Source organism: Bos indicus, chromosome 10 (assembly GCF_029378745.1).
Source record: "Bos indicus isolate NIAB-ARS_2022 breed Sahiwal x Tharparkar chromosome 10, NIAB-ARS_B.indTharparkar_mat_pri_1.0, whole genome shotgun sequence".
NCBI lineage: Eukaryota > Metazoa > Chordata > Mammalia > Artiodactyla > Bovidae > Bos > Bos indicus.
This window is the reverse complement of record NC_091769.1, coordinates 5707554-5732522: the sequence shown is the minus strand read 5'-3', so window position 1 is coordinate 5732522 and position 24969 is coordinate 5707554. Positions and strand designations below refer to the sequence as shown.

The window sequence follows — 24969 nt, the reverse complement described above, 5'->3', positions numbered from 1 at the left end:
ATGTGGCAAAAGATAACAGATAAACTTTGTATCTACCAGCCCTCTCTCTCATCCCCATTCTGCCCCAGAGGTAAGCATCCCTGCCATGTGCTCATAGCACTTACTTTCACAGCCCATATTACACTGTGACAGTGTTTATACTGAGTTATAATCATTTATTGTAACTACTTGTTTACATATTTATCTCCTTGACACTAAGTTATTTTAGGGAGGAATTTTTTTTTAATCTTTTTAAGCCTAACACTCAGCACAATATGTAGTAAAGAAAAGAAACTGGTTAAACGTTCCTAGGAATTATGAGTTACCAAATCGCTAGCCAGGTTGAATATCTTTCCTTGGGTATTAGGGTCGTTTGTTTTTCCTTCGCCATGAATGGCATGTTTCATAGTTTTCTGTATGTGTTTGTATTGGATAGCTTCTCTTTCTTCCTCTTAATTTGTAAATCTTTTAAAATATTGTTTCCATATGTATTCTTTGTCAGATCCATGTATTGAAAACAACTTCCTGCCAGGCTGTAAACAAACTCTTTCCCTTTTATTATGGACTACATGAATTGTTTAATGAGGTTTAACTTTTTAATCTTCCCTTTATATTCCATTCATGCATGTATGCTCAGTCACTCAGTCGTGTCTGACCCTTTGAGAACCTATGAACTGTATGTAGCCTGCCAGGCTTCTCTGTCCATGGGATTATCCAGGCAAGCATGCTGGATTGGTTTGCCATTTCCTCCTCCAGGGGATCTTCCAGATCCAGGGATCAAATCCACATCTCCCGCATTGCAGGTGGATTCTTTACCACTATACCACCTGAGAAGCCAATAGTCCATCTATTTCGTGTTTATTTAAGCATGCCCCCTTTATTTCCGGGTCATAAAGGCACCCTCCTATATCGTCTTCTAAAACTCTGGGAGTTTTGTTTTTCGTATTTGGGTCTTTGAACTGTGTGGAGCTCACTTTCATAGATGGTTTAAGGTAGGGATTCAATTGCCTCAGCATCATTTAATGGATATTTAACCTTCCCCTTCACCTGAAAGTGAAAATCGCTCAGTCCTGTCCGACTCTTTGCGACCCCATGGACTATACGTCCATGGAATGAATTCTCCAGGCCAGAAGACTGGAGTGGGTAGCCTATCCCTTCTCCAGAGGATCTTGCCCACCCAGAAACTGAACCGGGCCCTGCTGCATTGCAGGCGGATTCTTTACCAACTGAGCCACAGGGAAGCCCAGACACTGGCTCGCCTTCACCTGGGATGCAGCTAGCAGCAGGTTTCTCTATGCGCAGGGCTGATGTCTGGTACCTCTATTTGGCCCACTATTTGTTGACGCCTGCGCAAACTCACAACCTCTGTGTTCACAGGACAAGCTACTCCACCTTGCTCTTTTTCTTCAAACTTGCTTTGGCTATTTCTGGCTTTTTATTTTTCCATATTCATTTTTACCGTCACCTTGTCAAGTTATACGCCACACCCTTATATGCACTAGAGTAGTCAGAATTTTGTTTGGAAGTGCATTCAATTTTTAGGCTGATTTGGGGGAGAATTTACGACTTTAAAAATGGAATCTTCCTATCCTCTAAATAATGTAAATTCACCATTTATTAGATTTCATCTGCCTCCAAAATATACCCAGAATCCAGTAATTCTCACCAATAACCAACTTGGTCCAAGCCACGATCATCTCTCCCCTGATTAGCCAAAGTCGCCTGCCTACCGCCTCTCTGCCTCCATGTCACCTCCTCCACAGCAGCGGGGTGAGTTTTGTGAAGACATAAATCAGGTCATGGCCCTGGCATCAGGGCAAATCGCTTTGTCGCCTCCGTGTCAGATTCCACACTTTGGGAAACAGTGGCTTAAATGAATGTGACTGAGACGATGCTGGTAACTGGGAAATGATCAACTAAAGGGGGCGGAGTGGGTAGCATTTCCCTTCTCCAGGGGATCTTCCCAACCCAGGGACTGAACCCAGGTCTCCCGCATTGCGGGCAGATTCTTTACCCGCTGAGCCACAAGGGAAGCCCAAGAACACTGGAGTGGGTAGCGTATCCCTTCTCCAGAGGATCTTCCGGATCCAAGAATCCAACCGGGGTCTCGTGCATTGCAGGCGGATTCTTTACCAACTGAATGAGAAGATGAGTGAGTGAGAAGATGAGCAAGAAGATGCTGGTAACCGGGAAATGATCAAGTAAAGGAGGCGGTCTCTTGGAAACCAAAATGGAAGCGGAGGCACCGGCCTGAGCAGAGCCTCGCACCGCCGCGAGGATGAACTTGGGAGTTTCTGATGGACTCAGAAGCAAACGCGCGGGCACAGCGGTTCCGCTCCCGGATCAGGCGGAGGCTGCGCCCAGAGCGCAGTGACAGCGAGGGTGCGTCCGGGCCTCCTGGCCTCGTGGCTGCGCACGGGGACGCGCTCCGAGGGCGCGCTCCGGGAGGCGGCGACGGCGACGCGCGGGGCCGCCGTGGCGGGAGAAGCGTTTCCGGTGGCGGCGGAGGCGGCGCCGAGCAGATTCTGTCTGAGAGCTGCGCCGGCTGTAGCCAGTGAGTAGCGGTGAGTTGCGGGCCTGGGTGCAGTGGGTGGGAAACGCGCAGGGAGCCGGGCGGACGGGCGCGGGCTGGAGCTGGGGCTCGCGCCCGCGGGCGGCTACTGGGCGACCCCCCAACATCCCGGCTGGGAAATCAAAAACCCCCTCGGCCTGCCCGGGACTCCCCGGGCCAGGGGGTCCCTGCACCTTGGAAACCCCACCTGCCGTCCCGCTGCCTGAGCTCCCCACCTCCGGCAACCTGACCTCCCGCGAGCTCCGCCCGGAGCCCTGCGGTGGAGCGGGTCCCCCGGCACGGAAGGGGGTTCATGCATCCACGCCTGCACGCGCCCTGCCACGCCGTCCTCGGGGCCGCGTGCCGAAACCCGCCGCGGGGAGGGCACCAAGATGGCTGCCGCGGGGACGGGTGCGGGCGAGTGCAGGTGGCCGGTGACACCGACCCCCGCGCCCCCAGCTCCTGGCTCCTGGCGCAGAGCGGGGCTCCAACCCTGGAACGAGCCATCTATTAGGGAAGAGACCGGCAGGTGACGGAAACAGCGGTGGTCCTGCTCAGAGCTTCCATCTCAGTGCTGACCTCCTGAGCTTTCGCACTTGTCACGGGTCTCTAACCTTCTGAGAATGACAGTAGCCACAGTGTCTACTAAGTGTGTGCAGGTGATCCAGGTCCATGCATTTTTACATTACATTCCTGCAGCCCCATGAGGTACTTGGCCTTGCCTTCCTAATCCAGATGAGAAAGGAAACTGGATCTCAGAGAGGTTGTGCATCCTGCCTAAGGTCACACAGTGGGTCCTCTGTAGTCTCAGCTTAAACGTTACTTCCTCAAAGACGCTTTCCAAACTTGGCTGTCTTGTTTGACATTTGGTTTTTCCATAAGAGAATTTGTCACCAGTTGAAACGAACTATTGGCTTTCTTGTTTGATTCTCTGCTTGTGGTCAGGACCTCTGTTTTTCTTGCTCATCTGTCTGTTCTCTGCACCAGGTAGACCCTCACTGAATATCTGTTGAGTGCCTGAATGAAAAAGCTTAGCATGGGAAAAAAAAAGCTTAGCATGGGTGACTTCAGAGCTTGGACACTGAATCAGTCCATGAGCCACTGCCTTCTGAACCCCCATGGCATTTTGTTTGTACTTATCTCAAACTTGTAATCTCTCTTCTGCCTCATTGTCTAGATTTTTTCCTTGCATGCCTCTAGCTTTTCTCTTCCCGTGCCCATCCCCAGTTTGTTGAGCTGCTTCTATGTTTCAGGCCTTGTAATAGGTGTGAGATGGATATGCAAGTGAATAAGGAAGCTTTGCCACTCTTGTGGTGCTGAACTTGGACTTGCCATGTAAGATTGACTTGCCATATAAGAGGCATATAAGATGAGAGGGAATCTGGGACAATGAGGCTCCACCAGGAGGTTCTGGGACCTCAAGCAGCTCCTTTCTCCCCTTAGGACTGTGGGTGTCTGGTTTGTAAAAAAATGATGGTGTTTGGAGAGGTGGGTATATCAGTTTCTCTCCAGCTCTCATATAATTGTTCTAAGTCTGTATTCAAGGGTTCAGCTGAGTGTGCAAGCATTTAAAGTCCCTTGGACTTTCAGGAAAGTGTTGATACCTGAGTTGTGGTTGTCAGAGAAAAAGCTGTAGCTATAATTCAGAATCAGGAAAATATTTAGAACGCTTTTAATAGTCTGTAGAAGTTTTACAAAATCCCATGTGGATGGGTATAGAAGGAAGCCCAGAGGGCAGCTGGAGCATCCGTGACCTTTGGAACAGATGCGTCATACAGCTCCTCAGTTCTCTGATGCCTTGGAATGAAGAATAGCCTCTAACCTATTAAGCAAGCAGTGCTTAGGTGCATTCGATTGGAGTATGATAGTGAATGGAAGAACCTTTTGTTTGAGGTTAAAGGTAAGCAGGCAGTCATTTTTTAAAGGCTGAAGATGGCCTCGACTTGAGAACTTATTGTCAGAATAGAAATCAAACCTACACTCAGTTAATTATACAAAGTTTAAAGTTATCAAGTTTTTGGTTAACTATTACTTTGTGAAATAGACAATATATATAATCTGTGACTTGATTTTTTAAAGTAGGTGGTAAAATATGCAACTTGGTATGTCCAAAGTGCTAGAGTTTGGGAGTATTTTATTATTTTCACAGGCTGACACCACTGTCTCTAGTATAAACCAGTAGGATTTTTTTTTTTTTAATGGATAAGAACTTCACTCATCATAAGAAATTGATTAAGAAACTCAAAGGTGATCTTGAGGACCATCGAAATATAAACAATGATTATATTGTCACCTGTGTGTTTGAAAGTTCAGCTAAGAATGGGATCTTCCCTGTGAACTGGGAGGTGGGGGGCAGGAATGCTGGCAGGGAGACAGACAGATGGCAGTCATTCCCCCATGGCTTCTTGATTCTACACAGGCCCTCTGTCTTCATGCAGACATGTCCCTGAAACAGAGGAAGGTATGCAACAGAAGGTCATGCTGGGATTCGAAAGAATCTGCTTCTCAGCACAGGATTCAACTTAGTGTTCTATAAACTGATATCCTGAGTGGCCACACCCGTAACAAAGGAATGCTGTGTGCTAATGACCATCTCAAAGCCAAATTAGGAAATGTGCTCCTTGAATAAATGTTATTGCTGTTGCCATTCACATCACTTTTGGCCTCACAAGGGTCCGGAGTGAAAGAAAGTGTTAGTTCCTCAGTCGTGTCCGACTGCAGCCCCGTGGACTGTAGCCCACCAGGCTCCTCTGTCCATGGAATTCTCCAGGCAGGAACACTGGAGCGGGCTGCCATGTCTTCTTCCTCCAGGGGGTCTTCCCAGCCCAGGGATCCAGCCTGGGTCTCCTGCATTGCTGGCAGATTCTTTACCATCTGAGCCACCAGGGAAGCCAAGCAGGATATAAAATCAGGTAGAAATGCCATCTTGGGCATGACACTTGGTTTCGCTGAGTAGCTTTACAAAATAGGGGGAAATTTCTTAGAGAGCTGAAGTGAGAATTTAGCTGTCTAGTAACATGTGGAAAGCCCGGTATCTGGCACACAGTGGGCTCTCAGCCACATCCCGCCCCGGGGACTGGGATAGGGTATGTCGCACTTTCTGGCCCTAACCAAGTAAACCAAGGGCAACCAGATTCCTTCCCAGCTTTTTCAAATGCAGTTATCTTAACTAACAGCTTCCAGTTTAATAATTATCATTGTTAATCTTTGTCCAAGGTTAAAGGTCTTTTCCCAAGTCCTTGGGAGAGCACATTTCCTGATAATTTGTTTTCTGTGAAGTAAATTCTTCTTTTTTTTTTTTTTCACAGTAGTTAAGCGTTTTCTTGGCATATAACTCGAATTTTGAAATAAAGCTTATCTTAGGAGAAAAGTGTTTTTCTCAGGTGTTTCTGGTCATACTCAGGCAGTTCAGGCAGCCAAGCACTGTTGTGCCCCTCGGGTCCCACCACACCAGCGGCCACCGTGTTTATGGACAAGACTTCAGCACGTGAGGACAGGAGAGTCCGTGCATGGAGAACCGCGTGTCAGTGACGATCTGACATTTGTCTGCCCCTTCACATTTACTAAGGCTCAATAAAGCCCTCCTGTACACCTCCATTTTATAATCCTTTCAACTCTATGTCAGCCAACCCTCATCTCCATCTTCAAGATGAGAAAGTTGAGGCTCAGAGAGGCAGAGTGAGTCACCCAGTGACATGCTTAGAACAGAAGTGACAGAATCAAGACTCTAACCCCGACTGCAGTGGTTCAAGTCCGGTTCTCATTCTGCGGGTTGGTTGTCAGGATGGATACTCAGGGAACCAGAACGCAGAGTAAGGGCTCTTCCTCACAGGACCCAGCCAGCAACTAGTGTGGATGGCCATGGAGTCATCTAAATATTTATACTTCCCCAGAAAGAGGATAAAAACCTTCCCTTGATTGGAAGAGCATTCGGTTATTAATGTTTACTCGTAAGTTTTATATTCTTTACCACATAGTGTTTCCCAAACTTAGCTAGTCATAGGATGATGGTGGTTTACTCACTAAGTTATGTCTGACTCTTTGCGACCCCATGGACTGTGGCCCACCAGACTCCTCTGTCCATGAGATTTCCCAGGAAAGAATACTGGAATGGGTTGCCATTTCCTCCGCCAGGGGATCTTCCCAACCCAGGGATCAAACCAGCATCTCCTACGAGTCATTCATATCGAAGTCATCGGTAAGGTTGATAAGTTAGTTGAAGACTTCATTGGAGGTGGGTAATGTCCATCCGAAACAAGCTCTATATGGGAAGGGTGTCTGTATGTACGTTTGGGGAAATTTAGGCTATAGTCATTAGAGTGTGTTTGCTTTTCAGTCTATTCAGTGTGTATTGGGTCTTTCCAAATCCAAGGCCAAGCCAGCGTGGGGTGCAGGAGAGGACTCCAGCCCATGCTGACAAACAGGGACAGTGACAGTTAAGTTGCTCAGTCGTGTCCAACTCTTTGCGACCCCATGGACTAACCTATCAGGCTCCTCCGACCATGAGGTTTTCCAGGCAAGTATGCTGAAGTGGGTTGCCATTTCTTTCTCCAGGGAGTCCATACTGAATGTACAAATTAATTTTGTTCTGGGCTTCCCTCATAGCTTAGTCCATAAAGAATCTGCCTGCAATGCAGGAGACCCTGGTTCGATCCCTGAGTTGGGAAGATCTCCTGGAGGAGGGCACGGCAACCCACTCCAGTGTTCTTGCCTGGAGAATCCTAGGGACAGAGGAGCCTGACAGGCTACAGTCCAGGGGGTCGCAAGAATCAGACACAACTGAGCAACTAAACCACCACCACTGTGGCTTCATCACCGGGCTTCCTAGGCGGCACCAGTGGTAAAGAACCCACCTGTCAATGCAGGAGGTGTAAGAGACCTGGGTCTGATCCTTGGGTGGGGAAGATCCCCTGAAGGAGGGCATGGCAACCCACTCCATTTTCTTGCCCGGAGAATCCCAGGGACAGAGGGACCTGGTGGACTGCAGTCCGTGGGTGGCACAGAGTCCGCCATGACTGAAGTGACTCGGCATGCACACACACTTCCCCTCATCCTCGTGGTGCCCAGTGTCGTCACAAGGCTGTCCAGCGAAATGCCTCCCCGTCTCCTCTGAGCAAATTCCTGCCCGAGAAGCACTTGCTCTAGTGTTGTCACCGTCCATTGTCATGAAGCGCTGTGAGAACCACATCATCAGCTGTGCTCAAAACGCTCTGGAAAAGTGTCTGATCTTTGACCAAAGTCAGCCTGGACGGGGGAGAGAGGGAGGAAGGTTCAGGGACTGCAGGCAGGGGTATGGCTATGCTTTTCATGCATAAACCAGACTTTATGCTTAAAGTACACCATCAACCATAAACCTACCACTACCACTGGGGGCTTCACTTCCTATCCACGATGGTGCCCTGGGCAGGCAGCCCCATGGCCCAGCCCACAAGCTGGCACCAGGTGTGCGGGCCGGATGACCCCTAAGCGCAGACCCTGGCAGTCAGTGGGCGCCCACGATGCTGCAGGACCAGGTGTCCAGGCCTGCCAAGCTTCAGCAACGAGGCAGGTGGAAAGCTGCTGTGCCCAGGGACCCCTGCATGGCAGTCAAGGTCATGGGGTGCTTTGCCCCCCAAGGCAGCTCCTGGGGCAGGAGCCCCCGCCTTGGCCCCCTGCACTTCGGGCAGAGGCTCAGAGCTTCTCCTGGTTCTACAGCTGGGGAGACAAGTGAGCCAGGGCAGTGGCGCCTTGTCCACTGTCCCACAGTTTTAGTATAAAATAAGAAATAAATTTCATTTGTTTTGTTTTCAAACTGGACTCTTATTTACAGAAACTGGTTATTTTATTTAGTTGAGCTATTCCAAATCCTGAAAGATGATGCTGTGAAAGTGCTGCACTCAATATGCCAGCAAATTTGGAAAACTCAGCAGTGGCCACAGGACTGGAAAAGGTCAGTTTTCATTCCAATCCCAAAGAAAGGCAATGCCAAAGAATGCTCAAACTACTGCACAATTGCACTCATCTCACACGCTGGTAAAGTCATGCTTAAAATTCTCCAGGCCAGGCTTCAGCAATATGTGAACCGTGAACTTCCTGATGTTCAAGCTGGTTTTAGGAAAGGCAGAGGAACCAGAGATCGAATTGCCAACATCCACTGGATCATGGAAAAAGCAAGTGAGTTCCAGAAAAACATCTATTTCTGCTTTATTGTCTATGCCAAAGCCTTTGACTGTGTGGATCACAATGAACTGTGGAAAATTTTGAAAGAGATGGGAATACCAGACCACCTGATCTGCCTCTTGAGAAATCTGTATGCAGGTCAGGAAGCAACAATTAGGACTGGACATGGAACACAGACTGGTTCCAAATAGGAAAAGGAGTTCATCAAGGCTGTATATTCTCACCCTGCTTATTTAACTTATATACAGAGTAGATCATGAGAAACATTGGACTGGAAGAAACACAAGCTGGAATCAAGATTGCCGGGAGAAATATCAATAACCTCAGATATGCAGATGATACCGCCCTTGTGGCAGAAAGTGAAGAGGAACTAAAAAGCCTCTTGATGAAACTGAAAGTGGAGAGTGAAAAAGTTGGCTTAAAGCTCAACATTGAAAAAACGAAGATCATGGCATCCGGTCCCATCACTTCATGGGAAATAGATGGAGAAACAGTGGAAACAGTGTCAGACTTTATTTTTCTGGGCTCCAAAATCACTGCAGATGGTGACTGCAGCCATGAAATTGAAAGACGCTTACTCCTTGGAAGGAAAGTTATGACCAACCTAGATAGTATATTCAAAAGCAGAGACATTACTTTGCCAACAAAGGTCCGTCTAGTCAAGGCTATGGTTTTTCCAGTGGTCATGTATGGATGTGAGAGTTGGAGTGTGAAGAAGGCTGAGCGCCGAAGAATTGATGCTTTTGAACTGTGGTGTTGGAGAAGACTCTTGAGAGTCCCTTGGACTGCAAGGAGATCCAACCAGTCCATTCTGAAGGAGATCAGCCCTGGGATTTCTTTGGAAGGAATGATGCTAAAGCTAAAACTCCAGTACTTTGGCCACCTCATGAGAAGAGTTGACTCATTGGAAAAGACTCTGATGCTTGGAGGGATTGGGGGCAGGAGGAGAAGGGGATGACAGAGGATGAGATGGCTGGATGGCATCACTGACTCGATGGACGTGAGTCTCAGTGAACTCTGGGAGTTGGTGATGGACAGAGAGGCCTAGCATGCTGCAATTCATGGGGTCGCAAAGAGTCGGACACGACTGAGCGACTGATCTGATCTGATCTGATTTTATTTAGAGTGGGAAAAAAGTATAAACTGTTCCTGCGCTTGAAGGTTGGTGCAAGAAAATGCTTGTCCAATTAGATTGTGGGAGTCATAGTTAATAATTAAAATTTTATCTGGCTTGAGATCAGCTTTCTTTGTAAGAATGTTCATATGGCATTTCTGATTCACCTTTATGGTTTTGAAATTGGTGGGGGCAGGGACAAGCTCTCAAGTTTAGTTGGTATGTCTTACACCAGTACACAGTTGTATTAAAATCCTTTTAAAATAGTTTTATTTATTTGTTGTTACTGAAGTTTAGTTGATGTGAAATGTTGTGTTAGTTTCAGGTGTAGAGCAAAACTATTCAAGTATGTGTATATATATACACACACATATACATATATATACAATAGGTCCTTGTCGTGTGCCTGTGGCATATGCGTGTGTGTGTGTGCTCAGATGCTTCAGTCATGTCCACCTCTTTCTGACACTATGGACTGTAGCCCGCCAGGCTCCTCTGCCCATGGGATTCTCCAGGCAAGAATACTGGAGTGGGTTGTCATGCCCTCCTCCAGGAGATCTTCCCAACCCGGGGATCGAACCCGAGTGTCCTGCATCTCCTGCATTGCAGGCAGATTCTGTACTGCTGAGCCACTGGATGTATTTTATATAATGTGTAGATATTACTCACAGATCCCTAATTTATCCCTCCCCTGACCCCCACCTTTCCCCTTTAGTGACCGTAAGTTTTTTTCTAAATGAACGTATTTACAAAATCACGTCCTTTTAAGTAGTAAAAAGAGTGCAGTGTTATAGCCTAATGCTACTTAGCATATTGCTACAAATGTAGTACCTTAACACAACTAAATCTTACCCTAAAACAACCATATATTAGCTTATCTTTCTGGAGGTCGGAAGCCTAGACTGGTTCTGTGTTGCCTCTGGAGGCTCCAAGGGAGACTCTCTGTCCCTGCTCTTGGTAACTTCCAGAGGCCGTGCCCCTCACTGGGCTCCTGACCCTGCCTCACACCAAGCTCTGCTTGTTCCTTGTCACATCTGCTTCTCTGACTCTACTCTCCTACCTTCCTCTTTCTCTCACAAGGACCCTTGTTGTGATCAGGCCCACCTGAATCGTCCAAGGGAGTTTCCTAGTCTTAAGAGCTTTGACTTAATTATGCCAGCGAAGTCCCTTCACCACATAAGGTCACACAGTCAGAGTCTGGAGGTTGGGGGCGGGCATCTCTGGGGGGCCATGGTTCTGCCTGCCACAGTCTATACAGAGTGGGTGGCATGAGGTTTCAGTGTTGGGCTTTTGGCAGGCTAGGCCTGGCATCTGATGATAAGCCAGCCTTCTTCCTCCCTTGCTGGATAGCTACAAGCGACTTCTGAGAATCTTACTCTCCTCCTCTGTGAGTTGTGCGTAATATGCCTAAAGCACAGTGTTGTGGAAACTGACATAGAATATTCTTCCACTGGCACACAGTAGGGGCTTGAACTCTCAGGCAAGTGCACAGCCCTGTTCCTTGTATGCAATAGAAACTCCAAAACTGTTGGAGTTCCTTTCCCTATCCGTCTCTTTTTCCTTTGCCTGTTAAAGAAGAGACTTTGTATACACTACTATATATAAAATAAACAACAAGATCTTACTATACAGCACAGGGAACTGTATTCAATATCTTACAAGAATCTATATGGGAAAGAATCTGAAAAAGAATATATATACAGATACATACATATATTGATACCTGTCTGAGTCACTTTGCTGTACATCAGAAACTAATGCCACGTTGTAAATCAACTATACTTCAACTTAAAAAAAAAGAGACTTTGTGAGGCCTCCACAGCCGTCTCCTCCTGTATACTGTGGGCACCATAGGGTTAGCGTAGCTTGGAGCTTCATGGTATGAGTAGACCTGTTTTTATTTAAGGGGAAAAAGAAGGGCCTTAAAGACAGCCGTTCTGTGAAGACATTAACTGCTGTGATTTGAGGGCGGGGGATAGCTGAAGGAGTAATAGAGAAGAGAATGATCTGGCTGACCAGCACCCGAGAGTCCCGTCCAGCTTTGGGCCTCTGCCCACTTCCTTCTGCCGCCAGCACCAGGGGCACACCCTGGGCGGTTATTTCCCCCTCTGTGCCTCTGTTTCCTGTGTGATGGGCACATTGAGGGCATCATTTTTAAGATCTTCTCTAGCTCTTACCCAATTAGAACATCTTTTATGAAGTACCGTGTTATAAAACCAGATCATGTTTTCAATAACGTGACCTTAAGTTTGCCCCATATTTAACAAATTAGAGGTTGGTTGCATTGTGGGAGACCTGGGTTCGACCCCTGGGTCAGGAAGATCCCCTAGAGAAGGAAATGGCAACACACTCCAGTATTCTTGCCTGGAGAATCCCATGGATGGAGGAGCCTGGTGTGCTACAGTCCACGGGGTCGCAAAGAGTCGGACACGACTGAGCAACTTAACTTTAACTTTTAACTTGTCGTTAAGAATGAGAATTCTCTGAAAGCTAAATTAACTTTTTGTTGTTGTTGCTGTTATATATATTAAGTGTAGAGGGGAAATAGTGACAGTGAGAATTAGACTTTACAGGGAAGAAGGATGACTTGGTACACAATTTTATGAGAAGACATCAGTGTCAGATACCCATGGGGGAGCACAGCAGCCCACTCAGGGCTGTGAGAAGACAGCTCCCAGCCTCACACAGAGGCGCAGCCTGGTGCCTGGAGAGCCGGAGGCCCAGGCCCAGAGCGCCTGCAGGAGCACCTGCTGGGCCCTGTGCTAGACCTCCTGGGCCGAGTCTCCAGAAGGCTGACAGTGTTTGTCTTTTTCAGAAGCTCTTCAGGTGATGTCAGTGTGTTCTGTTGGTTAGGAGCCACCAACAGGAGTCCAGTACAGTAGAGTACAGGAGTCTGTACTGGGGGCTTTGCAGGAATAATAGTGCCCCAGGGCGGGGCCGCTAACGTGCTGTGTTGCCACTCCCTGCTTGCCACCACCATTGCTCATCCTTTTTAGAATTTGTCAAGATAACCAGCTTGCAGTATTCTCACTCCCCCGATGACCCTTTGGGACTTGTCTCCACCTCCTCACTGCCCAAGGTGGAGACAACCAGGGGGATCTTCCTTTTGGGCAGCGGGACGACTGGTAGACTCACTTCCCCTGTCCTCCAGGACAGCGCCCTGCTGAGCTCCTACCCACTGTCACCCTGTCGCAGCCTCTTTTGCTGTGACTTAGTCTTTCCCAACCTCTTAACATCTGAGGCCTTGGGTTCCTTCTCTTTTTACATTCACGTCCCTGTTGATCTCCCATTGCATGAGTTTCCGCAGTCTCTGTGCTTATAGCTCCCAGATGAGTATCTGTAGACAAAAGCTCTCCTCTGAACTCCAGACTCTCCCTTTCAACTGCCTCCTGGACATCTCCACTTAGAAGGCCCCTAGGCATTGCAAACTTCATTCGTCCAAAGCTGAACTTGCTGTTTTCTCCCTAACATCTGCTCCTCTTCCATCCAGATTACCTTAGGAGTCATGCCTTTTTATTCTGTCCCACCCCCTGTCCAAGTTAGCAGGAAATCCCGTTGGCTCCATCAACAGCATATCCAGAACATCAGCACTTCTTGACAGCTCCCTGCTGCCACCTGCTCCACCATCAGCCCTCCTCTGGATGTCTGCAGGAGCCTCACAGTGACTCTTCCTACGTCTGCTCTTATCACCCCACTGCATTCTCCACACAGCAGCTAGAGAGGTCCTTTTAAATTATAAGTCAGATCATTTAGTCCTCTGTCTGGAACCCACCAGTGACTCCCGTTTCCCTCAGGGTAAAATGCAGAGGCCTCACAGTGGGCACAGGCACCAAATAATCCTATTCCAACTTAACCCCCTCCCCACGCCTCTCAGACTGCTCATCTCCTGTCCCCGTCTTCCTCTCTCCAGCCCAGCTGCACACCTTCTTGCTGTTCTTTGAAGACATCCGCCTCAGGTCTTTGCCGTGTCTGTTCCTTCTCCCTGGAATGCCGTTCCCCCAGTGCCCGCATGCTTCATTTCATCTCTTCACTCCCATCTTGCTCCACTGTTATTTTCTCAGTGAGGCCTGCCCTGACCGCCCTGGTTCAAAACACACTCCCCATGATGGTTCCTATTCTGATTTTTCCCCAAACCACCTATTACCTTCTTGTATATTTGACACTTGGTTTACCTTTTGTGTTTTTATTGTCTGGCTCCCCTTCTATTCCCACCATCCCACGTCAGCTCCACCAAGGCAGGAATTTTTGTCTTTGTTCACTAATTTACCCCAAGAATCTGTCACAGGGTGGATGCCCAGTCAGTGAACACTAAAGGTAGCAGAATTTTCTAGACTTTAAAGAAAGAAGAAACCTGTAAGTCTGGTCTTGGCAAGAATTTCTTCTGTATTTAATCTGTGACCTACTGCAGTGTAGAGTATAGGAACTATACCATTCAGAAATGGGAGTGAGTTTGACCAGATTATCTGGTTTAATTATTACAGCATAGAAAGTATAACTGTAGAAACAAACTGTGACCTATATGCATAAGTGGAAATTCAAATGATGATCCTGAGGCAAAGCCAGTGTGAACTGTGTGTTATAGATCCATACTGGAAAAAGCACAGAAATTGGAAGTGCTGAGAAACTTCCATAAAACCATGTTAGAGTTCTATTATGTTAATATCTGCTGATCAATAATAAAAAATTGGGACTTTTTTGTGTCCAGCCTTTTTCAAAATTTATTTTTAATCTAGTTTATGAAAGCATTGGCTCAAGACAGGGGATTGGAAATGGGAACAAACCAAGCAGGGCTTTGACCACACAGTTTAAGACACACCGATCAGACAGGCTCAGGCGCCCTCAGGGAGCTGGAGTGAAAAACACGTGAGACCTTCTGTACCTTTATGAGTTATCTCAGAGATCTTCATTTTATTGTCTCCTACAGTGATTTTCAACTTTTTGCTTTTTTGCTTTTCTTCCCCCCAGCAGTAGAACCCTCTTTTTAAAAGGTCGTTGCCATAAAACACAGCTGTAGAAGGCAGATGAAAGCAGACCTACTGTGGTTGAGTATGAATCCCCTCCACTCCCCTCAGTTTCGTTCAGTCGCTCAGTCGTGTCCAACTCTTTGTGACCCCATGGACTGCAGCACGCCAGGCCTCCCTGTCCATCACCAACTCTCAGAGTTTACCCAAACCCATGTCCATTGAGTCGGTGATGCCATCCAACCATCTCATCCTCTGTGGTCCCCTTCTCCTCCTGCCCTAAGTCTTTCCCAGCATCAGGGTTTTTTCCAATGAGTCAGTTCTTTGCATCAGGTGGCCAAAGTGTTGGAGTTTCAGCTTCAACATCAATCCTTCCAGTGAATATTTAGGACTGATTTCCTTTAGTATGGACTGATTGGATCCTCTTGCAGTCCAAGGGACTTTCTTTTTTTTTTTTTTTTTTTATTTTATTTTTAAACTTTACATAATTGTATTAGTTTTGACAAATATCAAAATGAATCCACCACAGGTATACATGTGTTCCCCATCCTGAACCCCCCTCCCTCCTCCCTCCCCATACCATACCAAGAGTCTTCTCCAACACCACAGTTTAAAAGCATCAATTCTTCAGTGCTCATCTTTCTTTATAGTCCAACTCTCACATAAACACAACTACTGGAAAAACCATAGCTTTGACTAGACAGATCTTTGTCAGCAACGTAATGTCTCTGCTTTTTAATCTGATGTCTCAGTTGATCATAGCTTTTCTTCCAAGGATCAAGTGTCTTTTAATTTCATGGCTGTAATCACCATCTGCAGTGATTTGGGAGCCCAAGAAAATAAAGCCTGGCAGTGTTTCCATTGTTTCCCCAACTATTTGCCATGAAATGATGGGACCAGATGCCGTGATCTTAGTTTTCTGAATGTTGAGTTTTAAGCCAACTTTTTCACTCTCCTCTTTCACTTTCATCAAGAAGCTCTTTAGTTCTTCTTTGCTTTCTGCCATAAGGATGGTGTCATCTGCATATCTGAGGTTATTGATATTTCTTCAGCAATCTTGATTCCAGCTTGTGCTTCATCCAGCCCGGCATTTTGCATGACGTTCTCTGCATATAAGTTAAATAAGCGGGGTGACAATATACAGCCTTGACGTACTCCTTTCCCTATTTGGAACCAGTCTGTTGTTCCATGTCCAGTTCTAACTGTTGCTTTTTGACCTGCATACAGATTTTCCAGGAGGCAGGTCAGGTGGTCTCGTATTTCCATCTCTTTCAGAATTTTCCACAGTTTGTTGTTATCCACACAGTCAAAGGCTTTGGCGTAGTCAACAAAGCAGAAGTAGATGTTTTTCTGGAACTCTCTTGCTTTTTTGATGATCTAATGGATGTTGGCAGTTTGATCTCTGGTTCCTTTGCCTTTTCTAAATCCAGCTTGAACATCTACAAGTTCACAGTTCACATACTACTGAAGCTCAGCTTGGAGAATTTTGAGTATTACTTTGCTAGTGTGTGAGATGAGTGCAATTGTGCAGTAGTTTGAAAATTCTTTGGCATTGCCTTTCTTTGGGATTGGAGTGAAAACTGACCTTTTCCAGTCCTGTGGCCACTGCTGAGTTTTCCAAACTTGCCGGCATATTGAGTGCAGCACTCCACTCCCCTAGAGGTCACTAAAGTCCCTCAGCAGAGCCCTAAGTCCCTGCTCACAAGTCTGATTCCTATTTTCCTGGGCATGAATTGGAGTTTCTGTTTTACTTTTTATATGTTTTATAGATAATATATCTTATGTAGTCTTATTGAAATTTGGACATTTCTTCATACAGTGACCCAGCTCTTTGAAGTGTTTCCTCGTATATCCGGACTTAACATGCATGACTTAAAGGTGCCCTAATTTGAAATTTAGACACTTCTTTTATCGTAGCAGAACTGGCTCAAAACTAGCAGGGACAAACCTTAGTTAAATAAAGTCATGTGTATTTCAGTGAGAGAAATAACAGTGGAGGAACTGGGGCTGTCTCAACAACAAAGGAAGAGATAGGTCTTTGAGAGCATCTTGGAGAATGGTGGAATTTAGGGAAGCTTAATGAAGAAATATTATGATTGACTCAGAGCAGGGCTTGGAGAAGGCCATGGCACCCTACTCCAGTACTCTTGCCTGGAGAATCCCCGGGACGGGGGAGCCTGGTGGGCTGCCATCTATGGGATCACACAGAGTCAGACACGACTAAAGTGACTTAGCAGCAGCAGCAGAGCAGGGCTGGCTGTGAAGCTCTGAACCATGAAGTAGCCCCTTGACCTTGTTTCTGTGGAAACAGCAAAGTTAAGAAAGATTTGGAATATTGTTTCCAGAAACTCCTTAATCTGAAACTGTCCTCCTGGGCTGGAAATCCAGGCTCCTTTTCTGTGTCAAAAGTGGGATATTTCATTCTTCCAAGTTTTATTTCAAACAACAAAGTTTCTGACAGTCTGTGATTATGGAGAACAAGGTTTCTTATCCACAAGTGAGATAAGAAAGCGGGGTCACCCAAAAAATGGGGTCGTTATGACACCTTTTAGCTGTATTATGAGTTTCAGAGAAATATGAAAGGAAGTGTTAGTCGCTTAGTCATGTCTGACTCTTTGCAACCCCATGGACTGTAGCCCACCAGGCTCCTCTGTTCATGAAATTCCAGGCAAGAATACTAGAGTGGGTTGACATTCCCTTCTCCAGGGGACCTTCCCAACCCAGGGATCAAACCTGAGTCTCCCACATTGCAGGCAGATTCTTTACTGTCTGAGCCACCAGGGAAGCCCCTGGGAGAAATATGGTTTCCAGTTAACTTCACAGCTGACTTTATCTGTTTGTCATCTCAGCCTGTTTTAAGAATAATAGGGCTAATTTTTTACTTTCTCACTCTCACTGACCCGCTATTTCACATACACTACATTCCTCACATCTGCGGGCCTAACATGCTTGATTTTGATCCCGTGAGCCATGATACATGTTAATTTGAGATTCTAATAAAGTTTAAATGGCAGGACTGACATCTTAAAACACCTGCCATCTAGTGAAGCACTGAAAATTAACTTAATGAAAAAATGACCTGGAAAAGAAAGCTACTAGAAGAACCAATATTAGAAATGGAAGAGGAGGAAACCAGTATGAGAAAGCAGTGGTTTGAAGCCATAATAGTGACCAAATCCTTGGACCTTCTAATATTGTACAGAGAGATATAGTTTAAGGAAGTCACTAGCGACGAGGGAAAAAATTAGTAGACAGTGATACAGCGTTACTTTAAAATAACATAAACTTTGAAGGTGTTGCTAAATACCCCAAATGAATATTTAGTGCCATAGGGGGTGCTTATGAAATAAGTGCAAGAAATAGTCAGGGTATTAAAATACCAAGTATGAAATCAACTTTGTTATTTGTTTTAATTAGATGATAATATGTATAGAAAATATCTGCAAAGAAATATACAAAGAGAGCAACAATAGTTATTTCAGAATGGCTAAATTATAGTAAATTTTGTTTCTGTATTCTTTATTTTCTAACATAAACTTATATTATTCAAAATAGTACAATAAGCATATATTACAACAATACAGAGCAGTTCTAACAATAAACATATATTACTCAGAGAAAGAAATTAGTTACTTTAGAAAAAAGTAAGGGTTCTTAGCCAGAAAATACGTACTTTATGAGAAAAATTATATGCTCCCATGTTATGACTATTCATGGGGTTGGCAAAATGTGTTTTTCCCATTATGACCCTGTTAGATTGAAGAGCATACTTTTTCATTTTTGATTGGTGGTTTTTATGCTGAATAAGGCTGAATGAATCTGAATCTTTTTTTAATTGTAGAATTTTTAGCATTGACCCTTTTTTTGCATTAGTCACTTCTACTTGTAGGAATAACAGATTTAGTAAACCAGAATGCAGTAGTAGTTTGATGTTTCTTTCACCCAGAAAAAGAATTTCAAGCTTCAGTTGATTACTGTTGATGTTATTTCTAACTTTTCATATTTTAATTTTTTCCTAAAGGATAGCTTTTTAAAAGTAAGGGATGATGAAATACTATGTCCTTTTAAAAACAATTGTGTGGGAAATTATTGAAATTGTTTAGGATCAACTGAGATTTGCAAACAAATTTAGCTTTGGACTTAAATTGTTCTCTGCCATTTATTACAAAGTTATTTTCGCAAACTGAAGTGTCTGTAACTCTTTAGTGTGATTACAAAGTTTCCAATTGTATGGTAACATTATAAATCTTAAATCAGCTTGTCTTTCTGATCCTCTCCAGTCCAGGAAGATGTCTGGAGAACTTCCACCAAACATTAACATCAAGGAACCTCGATGGGATCAAAGCACTTTCATTGGACGAGCCAAACATTTCTTCACTGTAACTGATCCCAGGAACATTCTGTTAACCAACGAACAGCTGGAGGCGGCAAGGAAAGTAGTCCATGATTACAGGTAATACTGCTGCTGCTGCTGCTGTTGCTACGTCGCTTTAGTCGTGTCTGACTCTGTGCGACCCAATAGACGGCAGCCCACCAGGCTTCCTGTCCCTGGGATTCTCTAGGCAAGAACACTGGAGTGGGGTGCCATTTCCTCCTCCAATGCATGAAAGTGAAAAGTGAAAGTGAAGTCACTCAGTCGTGTCCGAGTCTAGCGACCCCATGGACTGCAGCCCAGCAGGCTCCTCCGTCCATGGGATTTTCCAGGCAGGAGCACTGGAGTGGGGTGCCATTGCCTTCTCCGACAGGTAACTCTAGCCGTATGCCTTTTGACTTAATGTGTTAATAGATCGTCCTGATGGCCTCTTGTCTTAAACCTTCTCTTAGTGAGTTTTCAACATGTTTTTGCAATTGAATCCTTTTTATCAAAAAAAAAAAAAAAGTGAGAAATAAGAAGACAGGTTTTGTGCCCCATTGCTGACCCTTAACAGAAATATCCAAGGTTCATAATAACCTGAATATAAGACAACCATCCTCCAACTCATAAGTGCCGATCTGTGAGGTGCCCTGCCTCCCACTCTGTGATACAGCTACTCCTGCATCCACATCCTTCTGTCTCCAGGTGGAGACCGCCTCTTACAGAACCAAGTTGTCAGGAATTAGGGTACATTGGTCGCTTCTTCTTAGATAGAGCCTCAACGAATAAACCCCACATATAGCAGCTCAGATGGGAAGGATGCTGGTGGCATGGTTTGTAGGTTTGGGATGGATTTGGTCAGTTCAAAGAGCCAGGCATGAGGTAGAGAAGAGGCATGAGCTCTAGGGCAATAGTCACAACTTTCATTTATTTTTAAATTTTTTAATGCAATTTTTAAAGGCTATACTCAATTTACAGTTGTTAACAAAATAACTGTATGCTGTCTTCTGAAATACGTCCTTGAGCCTGTCTTACACCCAGTGGTTTATACCTCCCAGTCCGCTACCCATATACTGCCCCCTCCCCCAACTTAAAACCACTAGTTTGTTCTCTGTATCTGTGTGCCTGATTCTTTTTTTGTTGTATTCACTGGTTTGTTGTATTTTTTAGATTCCATATATAAGCGATAATATACAATATTCATTTTTCTCTGTCTGCCATATTTCACTTAGTTAGCATTCAGTTCAGATCAGATCAGTCACTCAGTCGTGTCCGACTCTTTGCGACCCCATGAATCGCAGCACGCCAGGCCTCCCTGTCCATCACCAACTCCCGGAGTTCACCCAGACTCAACGTCCATCGAGTCAATGATGCCATCCAGCCATGTCATCCTCTGTCGTCCCCTTCTCTTCCTGCCCCCAATCCCTCCCAGCATCAGAGTCTTTTCCAATGAGTCAACTCTTCGCATGAGGTGGCCAAAGTACTGGAGTTTCAGCTTTACCATCATTCCTTCCAAAGAAATCCTAGGGCTGATCTCCTTTAGGATGGACTGGTTGGATCTCCCTACAGTCCAAGGGACTCTCAAGAGTCTTCTCCAACACCACACTTCAAAAGCATCAATTCTTTGGCGCTCAGTCTTCTTCACAGTCCAACTCTCACATCCATACATGACCACGGGAAAAACCATAGCCTTGACTAGACGAACCTTTGTTGGCAAAGTAATGTCTCTGCTTTTGAATATGCTATCTAGGTTGGTCATAACTTTCCTTCCAAGGAGTAAGCGTCTTTTAATTTCATGGCTGCAATCACCATCTGTGTGATTTTGGAGCCCAGAGAAATAAAGTCTGACACTGTTTCCACTGTTTCCCCATCTATTTCCCATGAAGTGATGGGACCAGATGCCATGATTTTTGTTTTCTGAATGTTGAGTTTTAAGCCAACTTTTTCACTCTTCACTTTCACTTTCATCAAGAGGCTTTTGAGTTCCTCTTCACTTTCTGCCATAAGGGTGGTGTCATCTGCATACTGAGGTTATTGGTATTTCTCCCGGCAATCTTGATTCCAGCTTGTGTTTCTTCCAGTCCAGCATTTCTCATGATGTACTCTGTATATAAGTTAAATAAACAGGGTGACAGTATACAGCCTTGACGTACTCCTTCTCCTATTTGGAACCAGTCTGTTGTTCCATGTCCAGTTCTAACTGTTGCTTCCTGACCTGCATACAGATTTCTCAAGAGGCAGATCAGGTGGTCTGGTATTCCCATCTCTTTCAGAATTTTCCACAGTTTATTGTGATCCACACAGTCAAAGGCTTTGGCATAGGCAATAAAGCAGAAATAGATGTTTTTCTGGAACTTTCTTGCTTTTTTCATGATCCAGTGGATGTTGGCAATTTGATCTCTGGTTCCTCTGCCTTTTCTAAAACCAGCTTGAACATCAGGAAGTTCACGGTTAACATATTGCTGTAGCCTGGCTTGGAGAATTTTGAGCATTACTTTATTAGCGTGTGAGATGAGTGCAATTGTGCGGTAGTTTGAGCATTCTTTGGCATTGCCTTTCTTTGGGATTGGAATGAAAACTGACCCTTTCCAGTCCTGTGGCCACTGCTGAGTTTTCCAAATTTGCTGGCATATTGAGTGCAGCACTTTCACAGCATCATCTTTCAGGATTTGGAATAGCTCAACTGGGATTCCATCACCTCCACTAGCTTTGTTCATAGTGATGCTTTCTAAGGCCCACTTGGCTTCACATTCCAGGATGTCTGGCTCTAGGTCAGTGATCACACCATCGTGATTATCTGGGTCGTGAAGATCTTTTTTGTACAGTTCTGTGTATTCTTGCCACCTCTTCTTAATATCTTCTGCTTCTGTTAGGTCCATACCATGTCTGTCCTTTATTGAGCCCATCTTTGCATGAAACGTTCCCTTGGTATCTCTAATTTTCTTAAAGAGATCTCTAGTCTTTCCCGTTCTCTTGTTTTCCTCTATTTCTTTGCACTGATCGCTGAGGAAGGCTTTCTTATCTCTTCTTACTATTCTTTGGAACTCTGCATTCAGATGCTTATATCTTTCCTTTTCCCCTTTGCATTTTGCTTCTCTTCTTTTCACAGCTATTTGTAAGGCCTCCCCAGACAGCCATTTTGCTTTTTTTGCATTTCTTTTCCATGGGGATGGTCTTGATCCCTGTCTCCTATACAGTGTCACGAACCTCATTCCATAGTTCATCAGGCACTCTATCAGATCTAGGCCCTTAAATCTATTTCTCACTTCCACTGTATAGTCCTAAGGGATTTGATTTAGGTCATACCTGAATGGTCTAGTGGTTTTCCCTACTTTCTTCAATTTACGTCTGAATTTGGCCATAAGGAATTCATGGTCTGATCCACAGTCAGCTCCTGGTCTTCTTTTTGTTCACTGTATAGAGCTTCTCCATCTTTGGCTGCAAAGAATATAATCAATCTGATTTTGTTGTTGACCATCTGGTGATGTCCATGTGTAGAGTCTTCTCTTGTGTTGTTGGAAGAGGGTGTTTGCTAAGACCAGTGCATTTTCTTGGCAAAACTCTATTAGCCTTTGCCCTGCTTCATTCCGTATTCCAAGGCCAAATTTGCCTGTTACTCCAGGTGTTTCTTGACTTCCTACTTTTGCATTCCAGTCCCCTATAATGATAAGGACATCTTTTTTGGGTGTTCGTTCTAAAAGGTCTTGTAAGTCTTCATAGAACCGTTCAACTTCAGCTTCTTCAGCGTTACTGGTTGGGGCATAGACTTGGATTACTATGATATTGAATGGTTTGCCTTGGAAACAGAGATCATTCTGTCATTTTTGAGATTGCATCCAAGTACTGTATTTTGGACTCTTTTGTTGACCATGATGGCTACTCCATTTCTTCTAAGGGATTCCTGCCCACAGTAGTAGCTACAATGGTCATCTGAGTTAAATTCACCCATTCCAGTCCATTTTAGTTCGCTGATTCCTAGAATGTTGATGTTCACTCTTGCCATCTCCTGTTTGACCACTTCCAATTGAAAGGTTGTTGTTGAATCACGCGAATACACCGGGATTCTTGGCCCCCGGAGGAGAAGAATTCAATCCGGGGCCAGAGACGAGGCTTGATCGCTCAGAGCTTTATGTAATAAAGTTTTATTAAAGTATAAAGGAGATAGAGAAAGCTTCTGACATAGGCATCAGAAGGGGGCAGAAAGAGTACCCGCTTGCTAGTGTTAACAATGAAGTTATATACTCTCCAGTGAATCCAAAGAATGTCTGGAGGTTGTAAAGACCTCATCAGACCTACTCCCATAATTTACATTTTAAGATAACACTGTCCTCAGGCAAGATACATCCTTGTAAAGACCAGGTCTACTCCCATAATTAACATTTTAAGATAACAGAAGGTTGAATCCAAAGACTGTCCTTAGGCAGGATACATCATTGGTATATAATCCTAAGGAATGTGGAGAAATTCCAGACCCCTCTCTCTTTGGGGACCCCTAGACTCCTTATCAACCTGCCTAGGAAATGACTCTCTCATTCCCCCCTTTTCTTTGAGGAGAATTATGTTGCCTAGGGAAAAGGGGCGTCGTTCTCGTTCCATAACTGCTTCGGAGCTGACAAGGGGCGTTGTCCCTAAATTGGTGAGGCAACATATTCTCCTAATCCTCATATTGAGGATATCTGATCCAGGGGCCCCAAATAGTAGTTGGAGGAAGCTACAGCAGTAGCAGGAGTTTGAGCAACCATTTGTAACTTAAAAGCTTTCATGAGACTAGAAACAAATCCAGTTATACAATTACAGATGCAGGGAGCAAACAGCAAAAACAAAACAATCAGAATTAAAATTAAAAGTCACATTATGTCCATAGTTAAAGTACAAAGTTGCACCAGTCCATTTTAGGGTTGGTAGATGTCATCAGATGAAGAAGAGGCATCGCATGTGATTGTTGTCGAAGGTATTCACAGACTTGGAGCAAGTCTTTTCCTTGAAGTGGGGATGTCCACCATGGGAAGCCTTCCACTGACGAAGAGGGGAGCTCTCCGAAGACCCAGCAGTTAGACCGATTGTGGAATGCAGCATAGGAGTGAGCCCAGGACAGGAAGACATTGTCTTGAGGATCCAACGGCAGACTCAGGATATTTGGAGTCAGCAGAAGTAGACTCACATAGATTATCAGGCCCATCTGCTGCCCTTTGCTTAACTCTAGAGCTTGGGTCAGAGCCACAAGCTCCGCTAACTGAGCATTGGTTCCCTGGGGGAGAGATTTTGCTTCCAAAACCTGTTCAGCAGTCACCACGGCGTAACCTGCTTTACGGTTTCCATCCTGAACAAAAGAACTGCCATCTGTAAATATTTCCATGTCAGGATTGGCTAATGGGGTATCCTTTAGATCCTCCCGAGCTGCATAGTTTAAGGTTAGGAATTGAGAACAATCGTGATCAGGTGTTTCATTTTCCTTCTCAGGAAGGAAAGTGGCAGGATTTAAATTTCCACAAACTTTAAGTTTAGTTACTGGTCCTTCTAACAATGACTGATACTTAAGAAGCCTACTGTCTGTCATCCAAATATTAACCTTAGAATGTAAGATTCCACTCACATCATGAGAAGTCAGTACAGTAAGGTTTCGTCCATTAATTATTTTTAAAGCTTCAGGTGCTAATAAAGCCGCTGCCCCAATTACTCTTAGGCAGTGGGGCCACCCACGTGAAACTACATCTAATTCTCTGCTTAGATAAGCAATAGGTTGCTGGTGAGGCCCTCGGGGTTGTGTCAAAACTCCCAATGCCACACCTTTTCTTTCAGTGACAAACAAATTAAATTCTGACCCTGTGGGCAAGCTCAGAGCTGGAGCTTG

The 24969-nt window shown here is 45.1% G+C and overlaps 1 protein-coding gene across 2 annotated transcripts in view; it reads left to right on the top strand.

Annotated features, from left to right (window-relative positions):
- Positions 1-1992: 1992 nt before the first annotated feature.
- SFXN1 (sideroflexin 1) overlaps positions 1993-24969 on the top strand; it is a 61726-nt gene continuing 38749 nt past the window's right edge. The window contains exons 1-2 of one of the 2 annotated variants that reach the window (XM_019968055.2): positions 1993-2543; positions 19045-19217. In XM_019968055.2, the coding sequence (XP_019823614.1) occupies positions 19054-19217 (164 nt within the window). In that variant the 5' untranslated portion in view covers positions 1993-2543; positions 19045-19053. The remainder of the gene's footprint in view (positions 2544-19044; positions 19218-24969) is intronic. The other variant, XM_019968054.2, reaches the window with a different exon arrangement.